Here is a 13,534-nt window from a genome sequence, read left to right on the forward strand (position 1 = left end):
TACTGGCGTAAACTTAATTCTTGGTAGTAATGAAAAAATGAAATTGTTCTTCTGAATCAAAACTTCCCGCTTGTGGGTTTAATTTATCTTGAGGGAAAAAAAAAGAGCTTTGCTGTGTTCTACTTCATTTTGTTTCCTTCTTGGGTGCTCATTAATTTCATGGGAGGTTTTCAGTGATGCTCCTTGGCAGGGTGGGTGTCTGTGCCAGGCTGAGCTGCAGGCAGGGGTTCTCCCAGAGCCTTGGTTTGGTAATTCCAGTGTGAGCTTTATTTTTTTGTGACAAATGGGTTTGGACTGTCTGCCACATGGCTTGGAGCACCAGCCAGTTCTAAAATGGCCTCTCCCAAGCCAGGCTCATACTCTGCCCATCTGTCACCGTGTCCGGGTGTCCTGCTAGGTTGGAAATGTTTCCCACACTCTCCAAGAAGGATCAAATGCTTCTTGACACATTTTGATGCACAAACTGTCAGCCAAATCAGATGCAGATTTGCCAGTTTCAGCTCACCAGTGCCTGCTGGGTTTCAAAGCCATTGCAGAGGGCAGAAATGACTTTTGGCGTATGTGGATAATGAGCTTAAATTTTCAGTTGGGTTTCCCTGAGCGTGTGTTTGCTTGTCCTTTCTCCACAGCATGTTCAGATTGGTCCATTGTAATTGTGGTGCTTAAATGGACTCATAAAGAATAATAAGATGGCTAAAATCAGAGGACTCCTGCTAAAAGGGTCAGAATTTGATATGGCTCATTTGTAAGGTTTTCTTCCCTGCGCTGGATCTAAACTAGGAACTCTTTCTGGAAAAAAAAAAATGAAGTCACAGTCCTTGAAAACAGCCTGAAGTTTACTTGGGGAAATATCTTCCTCAAAACTTATAGTACTGCATGTACAATACTTAGAAAAAAAACCCTGGGTATGTGTCATTTCTTCCCTTCCCTTTCCATATGAGGATTATTTCCAAACTGGACCCACTGCAAAAATTTATTTTCAGTGGTGGTTATTTCTGGTGTGAGTAATCTCTTTGTTGTGTTCTTCTGTTTGTCTCATTGTTCACAAGATTTTCCAGATGGGTGAGTATTTTATCCATATTTCTTCCAGAGATGGTCTCTGGTGTCTTCTAATACCTTCTTCTAAGCAGAACTGTGATGCTCTTTGAAGCACAGACTTTAAGGAGTGACCAGGGCTGGGTGTGTGTGGGCTTGGAGTTGTGAGATTTACTATCCCCTGGACATTGCCAATTCTCGTAACAAACATGCTTTTTTCTCAGAAGTTGTATAGCTGGCCTGTTTTCTTAAAATTTAAATTTCTGGGATTTTTCAGTTGGACACGGTGGTTCCTTCATGTCACTCCACTGGGCACTCACCCCATCAGAGAATTAACCCTGTTTTCTACACAGCAGCTAAAGCTGTGCAAAGAAAATGTCATCTTAGCAACACTTGGAATGTCCCCAGAGCCCGGGGGGGTCATTGTGCTCCCAGTGCGGGGATGCCTGGAGTGCGTTTGGACAGCGAGCAAAGCCGGGATTGAAGGAGGGCAGGAAGGATCCCGGCAGGGTCCTGCAGCCCCCAGGGGAGCCGGAGCTCGTCGTGCTGCCGGAGGGTTTGCTCAGCCCCCGGGATGGAGCTGAGCATCCTCCCCAGGCCGGCGTTGCCATGGCTGCGCCGGTACCGCGTGTGGAGCCGGGGAAAGCCGCCGGAGCCGGGCACGCTCCGCGCTGCCGAGATCACCGGGGGAGAGCAGTCCCTGGCTTGGACAGCTCCCTAAATACAGGGGAAAAAATAAACCAAACAACCCAGCTTTATTCACCTTTGCAGACAGTAAAGGTGGAGAGGTGAGATGCAGGGTTCATTTATCCTAGGTTGAATCCTCCAAAGTTTAAGCAAGTTGTCCAGCATCTCCCATACCAGGGAAATGGGAGCATGTTGCCTGTTGGAGATGCTGGCTTTTCCCTTCTCTTTAGGCTGGATAGAAAGTGTGGGGTGATGACTTGTGACAGATATCCTTAATGCCTTCCCAGAGCTCATCCAGGAAGCCAGAGCAGGCAGTGAGAGTCTCATCACTGAAGTGCACTCATGAAGCCGTTCTGGACTGGATTTGCAGTTTGTAAAGCACTTTGGATTCCCACAGCATGAACAATGTACTGTAATTTATTAGCATTGGATGTCACTGCCAACTGAAAATCTAGGAATGGCACAAAATCCCACTATCCATTAGCTGAAAGTCAGGGGTGGGACCTAAAGGACATGCAGGCTGGGTTTGGGCAGTGTGATAAAATCTTCTGGGTTTTCTTTGAGAATTTGAGCTTTCTTCAGTCCCTGTGGGCATTTAATGTTGCAAAATGCACCTTTAAATAAAGAGTTCAGAGTGTGATGAATGAAGGCATCCATTCTTTTGGGAAAAGAAAAAACTAGTTTAGCTTACAAAATAAAGCATATTGTATTTATTGGTCTCTTTTTACATGTGGTGCTAAAGGTATAAGAAAAGCTGGCTGTAGCAAAGTGACTGTAAACTTCATAGAGGTGAAGTTGTTCTCTGCAGCAGCAGAGTGATGTAGGAAAATGCATCAGGAAAGCACCAAGAAGGGAATCTTTCCTCATCTTGCACACCATGTGCTGCTCCCCCTTGACCTCACCCTCAGCTCTTCAGCACACCAAGCACAGAATCATCTTGTTCTTCCTTTCCTTCTCTAATTTCCTCTTTGCTTCTGCTTTTTTTCCCTTTATTTATTTTTTTTTAGTTGAGGGACTAGGAGATCAGAGCAGGCTCCTCACTTGCCTGACTTTCCAGCTGTAAGCTTTCTTCTAATTGTCAAGATTATTCACGGTTATTGACTGACAAGAATGGAAAGAGGAGGCAACAGGCAGCTGTCTTCCTAAATGCAGTGAACTGGAAAAAATAGTTGCAGTTCAAGTATTTCTGGCAGAGATCTTTTGCCTGGTGTGAATGTCACCTTTTTCAGTGATATATATGCAAGAAGCCTGCAAGTCCTTCTCAGATAAGGCCATCAGTTGGGGGTTTTCGGTTCTGAATCTGGTTTGTTTTACTCTTCCTTGAGGACATGATTTTTTAAAAAGATTTGGCCAATAGAGTGGGGAAAACATAAAAAAATACAAAACACAGTGATTTTTAAAGTAGCTGAAGTGTGGAGATGACTTAGTAAGCCCAGTATGATACTTGCATTGAATCCCCTTCAGATTGTTTGGTCCTGTGCTGCAGCAATTCAAGTGTTTTCATTACATTATGGCAAAATCCTCTTTTGTTTCCTGCAGTTCTGCTATTTCACTGCAGCTGAAGTTGTTTTGTAGCAAATGCTGGCTTTTCTCTGCAAATGCTTTTCTCTGTGTCTCATTTATGTAAGACAAACTCGTAAGTATTGGAAAGCATAATGTTGTAATAAACACTTTTATTGGCACTGAGTATGTGCCATCCAAAGGGGAACATTTCCAGTCTCCTGCAGTCCTTCCTTAGAGTTGTGTGTCTTGGTTTCTAAATTCCCTCATCACCCACCTAACCACATTTTCCAGGACTGAGGTGTGTTATCTTCTGCTTTTACCTTGTGTTTCTAAACTTTGGGTGCTCTTGAAGGAAACGTCTTGCCGGAGAAAGGTTGTCTTTGGCTGAGCACCCAGGAATAGCACTCAATAATGGGTTTGTATGTGCATCGTGGTGGTGTCACAGGGAATGCTGGGAATTCTGGTTTCTTCCCTGGCATGCTTTCTCTGGCTGTTCCTCCACTTTCTCTCTCTCTGTCCTTTTTTTTAAGTGACATTTTGTTATTTGCACGTTCGCTGCGTTGTCCATCTGCTGTTGTAATAAACACTCTGCCAGTCGCTGCTGTGCGGTTCGTGGTGTGAAGGAGCTGACAAACGAGGCTGCCTGTGCCTGGGGATCCTCATCAGGCTTTGTCAGGGTGCCTCTGTGATGCTCTGTGACTTACTGATGAGCAGCACCCTCCACCACAGCATCCCCACACAGCCCTGAGCTCTCTGCACATCACAAACCTGATGGGGCTCCAGGCAGGGGGGATTCCATCCCACCCCAGGCTGTCTGTGCCCAGCTCATCTGCAAAGGCTGAATCACTGATGAGGTATGGTGGGGTTTCCAGGCAGGAGGGCACAAGGCTTGAAAGAAAACTTCATTCTTTCTGTAAACAGCATAGGAATGTTCTAGTGATTTAATCTTGAGATTGAGAACAACACAAAAAATAATCCCCGCTCTCTTGACTTTTTTTTTTGGTGGATCTTGTTTACAGCCCCAGAAACAAAAAAAAAAGTGAATTTGCTGTAGACTGCTGGAGACTAATGCCTGTCAGGGTGAGTTAAAAATTTCAGAAATTAAGAAGGGTGTGCTGGATGCTGCCAGTATCCCACGATCAGGATAACTCAGGAAGAACAGCTTGGGAAACCGCTGATTTGCAGGGAAATCACAGAATCCCAGAATCATTAAGTTGGAAGAAATCAAGTCCAACCCAACCCTAACCTCAACTAAACCATGGCACCAAGTGCCACATCTGGTCTTTTCTTAAACACATCCAGAGATGGTGAATCCACCACCTCCCCAGGTAGACCATTCCAATAATTTATTACCCTTTCTGTAAAAAACATTTTCCTAATATCCAGCATATATTTCCCTTGGTGCAGCTCAAGACCATGTCCTCTTATTCTGTTAGTTGCTGCCTGAAGAAAGAGACTAACTCCAAATATCAAGGACTGATTGGTTTCACGGCTCTCTTTAATCCCTTCCCTTTGAAATTCATAGTTTTAGCAGCTTTTTCTCTCCAAGTGGTGGCAATCCAAGCTGGAGGACCTGTGGTGAGAACAGTGGTTTCAGTAGCTCCTTAGGGCCATGTCCACTTCTTGTTGCAGCTGAAAGAAATGCCTTAGAATTGCATACAGGCTGGTTTTCTTCTGCCAAGCTTTCATATGTGAGTTTCTTTACACAGAATATTCAATAATCACCTGATGGATGGGGATTTTCACATACTGAGATCTGGGTTAGATTTCAGTGAGCCATTACTCCCTAACCTTTTAGATTTACATTTACTCCCTAACTCCTCCTCCTAATTTTAGACAGTGCCTCATTGGGACTGAATATTTCCCATTTGTTCCAGGCATGTCATTTAGGGGGACTTACCTTCTATTATTTCAAATCTGATGCATCTCGAAGTGCATACAGCTGGTGTGTCCAATAACCCCTGGACAGGGCTGCCTCTGGAATCTTCACACTGTGGACAAAATCATAGAATCATTAAGGTGGGAAAAGGCCTCTAAGATGAAAGAGTTTACTGAAACCTGCTATCTCCACCATTTCCTCTTGTCCTCCCACTTGTTTTGGTAGAAAAGACCAATCCCCACCTGGCTACAACCTCCTTTAAGTTGTGGAGAGTGATAAGGTCTCCCCTGAGCCTCTTTCTCTCCAGGCTAAACTTCCCCAGCTCCCTCAGCTGCTCCTTATAGGACTTGTATTCCAGACCCTTCACCATCCCCCTTGCCCTTTTCTGGACACTCCCCAGCCCCTCAATATCTTTCTTGTCGTGAGGGGCCCAGAACTAAGCACAGGACTCAAGGTACAGCCTCACATCAAGTCTCTGTATCTTTTTTCTACCCTCTCAAACTCTCCAGACCTACATATTTGGTTTCTTTGGTTGGTTTTTTGTTTGTTTGTTTGGGGTTTCTGTTTGTTTGTTTTTTGTTTTTGGTTTGGTGTTGTTTTTTTTTTTGGGGGGGGGGTGATTTATACAAATAGCCTTAAAAGTAATAGCAAACAAATAAATTGGAATAGCCTTGTGCAGTACAAATTTGTGGCTTGCACAAATCCAACCAGCTTTGTACATCTGTTCCTGCCCACTCCCATTGAGTCATACCGAGTCTTAGTCACCAGCATCCTCAGTCTCACAGTACAACTTATATATTTCTCTCCAAAACACATGCTACAGTCTAGATGGCACGGGGGAGTGAGAAAACCAAAGCAATGAGCAGCCTACTCCTAAAGGAATAAAGGAATGTAGCAAGTCTTATTATACTTTACTATAACTGGTGTATCAAAACAACAATAACAAAAGGACAGAAATTTCTGTGTCTGTCAGTTTTGAATCTTTTCTTGTGCAATAATGGAGTGATTTGATATAAATCCCCAAAGGCTTCTAGATAGGATTGTTCTCAGAAAAAGACAATTTTCTATTCAAGCAGAGCTACCAAGCTCTGCCCTCTATTCCATGGAGATCAAACTCTGGATTCTGCTCATAGGCTATTAGCATATGTAGCATATTTGCTATTCAGAGTTTTACATAGGCTTGTAATAGGTACAAATTCAAGGTTGATCTAAAAAAATCTGCTGGTGTGCAGAATGCAATGAAAGAAACTGTTCACAGCTGATGTTAATAAAAATCCTGACCTTCTTTGTCCTTGCTAGGATACTTGAAGTGCTCATAGCTCAGTAATATCAGCAGAGGAGGAGACTTTGTTAAGGTGTGATGCTGAGGAGTGCAGCTCTTAGCAATCTTTTGTGAGATCAGAGCTCTTGTCAGCACTCAGCTTAATTCCTCTCTATGTTGTTTTCTTTGTTTATTTTATTAAAGGAGCTGTCTCCCCATATTGAAAACTGCCTTAGTAAAGTGTCACCTTCTGCTTGAGTTATGTTGTAAAAAGAAGCTGTAATGTCTGGCAGGCATTTCACATCCTTAAATTTGGTGCAATCCTAGCACATATATAGAACTTGGTGAGGCAGAAAAATAATGCATCAAAGGTGACACCATCCGTAGTCAGGACTGCGTGATGCTACCCACACTGGGACTCTGAAGCTCTTTATAGCTGAGGAACCCAGACTTTCAGCAGAGGCTGCTTATGGGGCTACCATAAAGCTCTTCTGACCTGAGTCACCCCTGAAATGTGGCCAAAGAGCTGAGCATGTTCATGGGGACCCACCACTGTTACAGCTTTCACATCCCCGTGTCCTTCACAGTGATTCATCATGTTTGAATAGACAGCTGCAAAAGATGCCAGCAGGGAGCTGTTTGTGAAATATTCTTTTGATACCCAGCCCTGAAATTTTGGACCACTGTCGAGTGGGACCATAAAAAGGTCCTATTTCCACCCAAAATACATTGGAAATTGGTCTCTGGCCTGTCAGTCACAGCATGCCCCAGCCCTTGCTGGCTCTTTGGCTTCAGCCCTTGTAGAGAAGCTTTATCAGCCTGGCTGCCAAAGTAGCCTTGAAACTAAACAATAATACAATGAGAATCCTGTTTATTGTGTGTTGCTTACTGGATTCAAGGCTTTAGTGGTCTGTTATTTAAATATGCAGCCTCTGCAACAGAATTACTGTAAGCCTTCTTCTTACACCAAGGTCTCCAACTGCAGCAACCTCCAGAGCAACCTCCTGCCTTTTTGGCAGGAATTCTCCCCAGTAAGGAAAGAAACAGTGAAACTGGCTGGAAAAAGTGAAAAATGATTTGGCTAACCAGATCTTGTTCCTGCTATTTGACTGTGCTATGCCAGCCAATATATTTGCTTTCTGCATCCTCAAATGTGGTTGCCTTTCCTATTCTCCAAAACAGTTCTGAGAAAAGCTTCTTTGTTTTCCCAGGATATCAAAGAACAAAAATTTTATTCTTACTTCTTTTCACATAATGCCAAATATTCTGATATAAGAGATGTCTGAGGAAAAGGGGCTGGAATTAAGAAGGATCACCCTCTAGATGTAGGGGTAACCCAGAGCAGAATCAGGCTAGAGTTACTCTCACCTTTGGAGGAGAAATTTGCATGAAAAATCTGTAACCTTCCAGATATCTGTTGTTTGCCCAGATGAAATAGGGAAAGAAGTAGTAGAGAAGAAAAGTGCAAATGCAGACAGAATAATCCACACTTGCACTAGAAAATCACCTGTTGAGGTGGTGTTGTGGGAGATTTCCCTCCCCAGGGAGCCTGGCTGCTGACAGGAGCACTGAGGCACGGTTCTGCTGTGTCACAGCTCTGCTGTCCTCCAGGAAAAGCTTTGCTGTCCCTGGGGCTGTGTTCTTCAGTGAATATAACTGAAGCTGCCATGGCAACCTCTTGTAAATAAAAGTGGATTGAAAACAAAGTAATTCTGAAGTGACTTTGTGGCTGTAAAGTAAATCTAAAGTGCTTGAGAAGTCATTTTTTCTAACGGGATGGCAGGAGTGATGTCTGGCTGTCAGATGGAGCAGAGTGATGGGAGGACTGACTAAGGAGCACAAGCATGACAAGAAAGCCAAAAAATTTCCAAAACAGGCTTTTCATACTCCTAATTCCAGGTTAGCAGCACTAGGACCTGCTTTTTCTCTACACAGGGGTGATCACAGACTGTGATCTCTGTACAGGTTGTCTGTCCAAGGATACAATACAGGACTGGTGGACACAGGGTGTGATGCCATTCTGCAGCCAGGGCTCTGCACTCTGCAGGACTCTTCCTCCTACCAGGACATCACTCTGTGCCTTTGATGGAGTTTTAAATGCCTTGCAGAGCCATGTGGTTGTCCAGGGAGCTGTTTCCAAGTGGAGTAAAGCAGAGCTGGAGAGCAGGGAAGCTGTCTAAGAACAGCTTCAGCCCCAGTCACTGGCAGAGCAAGCCCTCTGTGTGTATCTGTTGGATCAGATCAGAGCAGTCACATCTGTGACAAGGGCAAGGGCTGCACCATTGGTGTGTCAAGAGTTCTGTGGTATTTTACAACGCTTTTGGAGCAGTTTGGGGTTTTGTTTTTTGGGTTTTGGGGGTTTTTTAGGAGTTAGTGTATCATCAGCTGCATCATGACATGTTTCTGGATGAAGAGGAACACAAGATAGAAATTGCTATCTATCTGTATTCTGCAGAAATATTCCTGAAGGGGAAATAACCACCTAATATTTCATTGCTTAACCAACAGATTGGAATTGAGAGAGCTGCGTTTGTAGCCTGGTATTTGATATATGTGTTTTCTCCTTCTGTGAATACAATTATATATAGAATCCTATGAAAGATTAAAAAATTGTTAGGTAGCAGTTACAATTATAGACTTTTTCACAGGGCTAAAAGTACAATTATTACCCACTTTGGAATGTTCAGCAGTGCTCTATTAACAAAAAAAGGTCTCATGCTGCCCAGAAAGCTCCAGCTCCTGTTATTTTGGCTTACAGCTAGAGATTTGTTCTGTATATAAAGACAGATGAAGTCACAACACCTCCATGGTATCTGAGAGTTATAAATCAGAATAGAGTTGTCATCTGGGTTTCATTATACTGTTAGACTTCAAACTTTAATATATATGTGGCTTTAAATTTGGAATTGTAAATGAGAACTGAAATTTAGCTTCTAGAAAAATAGTTTTATCTACTTACCCTCTCCTAGTTTTGAAGGTTTCTGCTTGAATAAAACATTTTGGTTTCATTCCTGGCAGTTCTAGATTTTCTGAACAGCTTTTTCAACCCTGATTAGTAAATAATGTGTCCCCCTAAACTTAGTTGCTGCCATCCAGTCTCCAGCCTTCCTAAACAGCTGCTTTCCTCCCTGGAAGTTACACCAGGGAGTAACACAGAGGTACTAATATGTGGAGCTCAAAGGAGGTTATTTTCCTGATTTATTCCATGGAAAATTACTTAGCACACATCAGATTCCAGCTTCTGCACTGCTGAAGATGGGTAGAGGAAAATGCTGGTAAATCCTTTGGCTAAATTAAACACAAGGGGATATGTTTTTGTATAACTTTCATTAGGCTCTTAAATATCTTCACAGAGATTCTTCAATTAAGTCCTGCAGTAGCCTATGAAATAATAATAATGATGATGATAATCTGTATATTGATGGTGTTTATAAGTGCCATTTATGGCTAAATAATTTATAAGAAGTAATTTGAATATTAATTTTAATCTCTTCTTTTGGTTTTGAGATGTTTCTTTATGGTTTTATTTGCAAACAAAGCTGATGTGAAACACAGATGCCCAGGCAGGAGGGAGGTGTTACATAGTTGAGCTCTGTAGATGGTTCCTATTGAATGTGCATGGATAGGGCTGGGAGCAGATGAATTTGTCAGGAATATGTTTGTTTGGGGCCTAATGGTTTGGGGCCAGCTTGGCCAAGACTGGCTGCTGCTTTTTTTTTTTTTTTTTTCCTCCTTTCAACTTGGCATGAATTACTCCCATGAGTTTCAGTTCCAGTAATTCAATATTTTGTTCCTTATTTTTGTTGCTTCTTATGTAACCAGAATATTTTCAAACACTTGTAAGAATTATGCCTGAGTTGTACACAATTTTTGAGCATATTTTGACTTTAGTATGATTACACACAGTGATGTGATTAGACCTGTGGCTGCTCTGAATTCCGAAGACAAGCCCTGCAGACTTCATGGATGGTGCTAATTTTAAATTAAGCTCTGTTTGATCACAAATTAGGTTTACATGAAATTGCTTTTTATTTATATTTTGAACTCATTTAAATGGATGCAGATGTGGTGGTTGAGAAGCACTGAATCATTGCATGGAAAGGGTGATGCCTCCCATCTGGGAGGTTCTGTGCTGGGGAGGCATTCCTGACATTCAGAACACCATTTAGGACCAAGACACAATTCTTCAGCACACAGCTTTAGGCAACCTCATGCTTCTGGTCATGGAATTGCTCATTATGTACTTTTCTGATCAGACAGATGCTAAACTTGACACTAACATAATTTCCTTATGCATGTAGAAAGGAGCTCTAAAAACCCTGTGGCTGGAACATGAAGTATCATAAACAGAACAGACAGCAGGAGGTGGAATATAATTGGAGTTTGTTTTTGTTAGTTAAAAATGAGCATGTGTGTTTTTCTTACTGCTTTATTGTCTTCAGTCCTGCTGAATTGGGTGCTCCTCTCCCATTTGTGTGAGTGAATTTGTTATTTCCTCCCTCAACACCGTGTCAGTTTTCTCTGTCCTTTTTTTCAGCAGTTACATGTTTCTCATTTTTTCAACAGTTACATGAACGTTGACATACTTTCATTCAGGTTGTGTTTATTGCCATAAATACTCTTTAAGACCATACATCCCACTAAAGGCAAGATAAGCATTTGCTGAGCAAGTAGATATGTTTAAACTATAATTTCCTACCAGTTTTTCTGTGGGATTTTGGTACCTCCCCTTGAAAGTTTTAACACAGGACATTTGGATTTGGCTGTGCAGGTGGTTTTTGATGGTGATGTGGTGCAGGTGCTGCTGAGGGCTCCCTGTTCATTTGTGACTCACATCTGACATTGTTTCACAGCCCAGGATCAGAGTCCCTGTTGTTTCTTGCCAGCAATTGCTACGGGTGAAGCAGTGTGCACTCTGGAAATAGACCTGTGGGCTTCAGTCATGGGGTGCTCTGATGGAAGGAAGAAGGCATTAATAAGAGACATCAGTTTTTCTTCTCTGTCCTTGCAGGATCTCAGCTCATTTGCCATGCCATTCTTGGACGGTGATGTGGAGAGCGCAGACAAAAATGCTTCTCGCAAGGTAGGACATATCCAAAGCTCCCCCTTCTTTGCTGTGTTGAATCCCTTGTGGTACACACAATTTGTTAGGCTTAAAAAAGCTTTTCATCTTCCCTGCCACACCATGAACCTGTTGGGAGTGATGCACTAAGGCAACTCCAGTGGCTTTTGCAGAATTTACCTTGACAGTGCCTGTGCAGTGTAACCTGTAAAGGGTGCAGGCTGCTGGTGGTATTGCTGTAAATACTGCAGGTGTTGTGTGTAACAGCTGTAAATCAGTGTGGTGATGTTGCATAGCTGCTCAGGAATATCTTTATCTTACAAGATGTGAGGTGGTGCTGCAGGAATACACCATGCCCAAAGAGGAAGATCTGGTTTTCCTGGAATTGCCTCCTGATGGCTGCTCTCTCTCTGTGGAGGGTTTAACTGTTCACTGTCCTTGATCTCGCTGTCCTTGGCACTGGAAAAATGAACTGCCTTCATTTGCTGAAGCCATAGTGGCAGAGCCTTCCTGTGAACAAAGTAGAAATGTTCCTCCTCAGTGTGGGATTAACTCAAGGTTATCCTTGTGAGGCATTGATTTGTTTTTGTGATGCTATTAAATTAAGCCAATGAAGTCACAGAGTTGGCTTGCTTTAAGAAGGATCAGGGCAGCACATTCAATGGGTGACGCTGGGGGTGGTTATACAGCCCCCACACAATCTTCAAAGCAATAAAAAGGGTGGGTGGATCTGTCATCTGTGGGCCCTGGCCTCCTCATTTTCACAAAGCACTGCAGTACAAGCTGGGCTGCTACACGGAACCTCCTGCCAGCCACGTTCTGGGCTCGGCAAAGGAGGATTCTCCTCCAACCCACAGACAACCCCAAAAGCTGATCTTCAGCTGCTCTGCAGACCAGTTTCACTAGTCACAGTATTTACAAGGCTGTGGACCTCCATGACCATTAAACCAGCTACAAGCCATGTGGCAGAGAGTCTGCAGCTTTAGTTTAAGGCAGGCAAAGTAATAAATACTCCTTAGTGAAGCTGAAATGCATCTAGAACAATAATAACTTAGCTCTGTTGACAGCATGAGTTTATATTCCTTTGCACCTCACAGCTAAGGACAGATGTTTTAAGAATTTCTGCCATCCATCAGCAGTTGAATATGTTTGTAACATTGGCCTTGTTTTTTTCTGTGTTGGACCTTTTAGACTGAGGTAGGAGTTGCTGATGCTGGGGGGAACTCTTGTAGATGACAGGGATGGTAAAATATACAGTGCTACCAAAAGGTGCCTGTTTGAAGGGTTTGGATAAAGTGAACAATGTGATGTTTTTGGAAGGGATAGTCATGCTGGAAGAAGGCAGGGGTTTCTGGCTAAAACCTGATTTTTCCACTTAGCACCTTCTTTCCACAAAGGAAGGTGAGAAAGATGCATGAATCTCACTCATGAGGAAATATTGTGCAAGGCTAATTGCCCTGATGGGCAGAATTACATTACATCATTTAATGTCTTCCACTCTACCATTCCTGAACCTTGTCATTTTCTTCCAACTGGTCTCAGGACTCTTTCTTCACAAAAACACAGAATCATTTAGGTTGGGAAAGACCTCTGAGATTATTGAGTCCAACCTTAGATCACCATCTGGCCATTGATGTGTTCATGTGGAAGGACATTTCAATAGTTGCCTCTTTTTTTGTAGCATTGCTAAATGCTGGGGCAAGTTCTGCTTATGGAGAGTGCAACTGACTTTGGAATAACCATGGACCTGGGTTTTAATATCTGGAGCTGTATTTTTAATTGGCATTTTTGACTGAGTAAGACCCAGGTTTTTCCCTAATATTATACTTAGAGCTCTGTTCAACACATGCAACAAAATGGTAAGAAGGGAGCTGGCAGTGCCCCATTTCTGATGAAAAACTGGTCATCTTTTAAAATCCATTGCCACACATATAATCCAATATGTCATTTTCCTCAATGAGAAGTATGGGATTTTTGCTGGTAGTGAATGATGAGTAGCATCAGACTGCAGAATTTATTTAATTCTAACTAAAACATTGCCAATCCCTATTGCTGATACATTAAAAAGTGCCCAAGTTACTCTTCAAGGAGGAAGGTTCTTCTTAGT

General features: G+C 42.7%; 1 protein-coding gene across 4 annotated transcripts in view; it reads left to right on the plus strand.

Moving 5' to 3' along the window:
- PRKAG2 (protein kinase AMP-activated non-catalytic subunit gamma 2) overlaps positions 1-13,534 on the plus strand; it is a 211,369-nt gene that overhangs the window by 54,371 nt on the left and 143,464 nt on the right. For all 4 annotated transcript variants that reach the window (XM_063416251.1, XM_063416278.1, XM_063416259.1 and 1 more), the window contains exon 2: positions 11,377-11,448. In XM_063416251.1, the coding sequence (XP_063272321.1) occupies positions 11,377-11,448 (72 nt within the window). The remainder of the gene's footprint in view (positions 1-11,376; positions 11,449-13,534) is intronic.

Source organism: Prinia subflava, chromosome 1 (genome assembly GCF_021018805.1).
Source record: "Prinia subflava isolate CZ2003 ecotype Zambia chromosome 1, Cam_Psub_1.2, whole genome shotgun sequence".
Taxonomy (NCBI): Eukaryota; Metazoa; Chordata; class Aves; order Passeriformes; family Cisticolidae; genus Prinia; species Prinia subflava.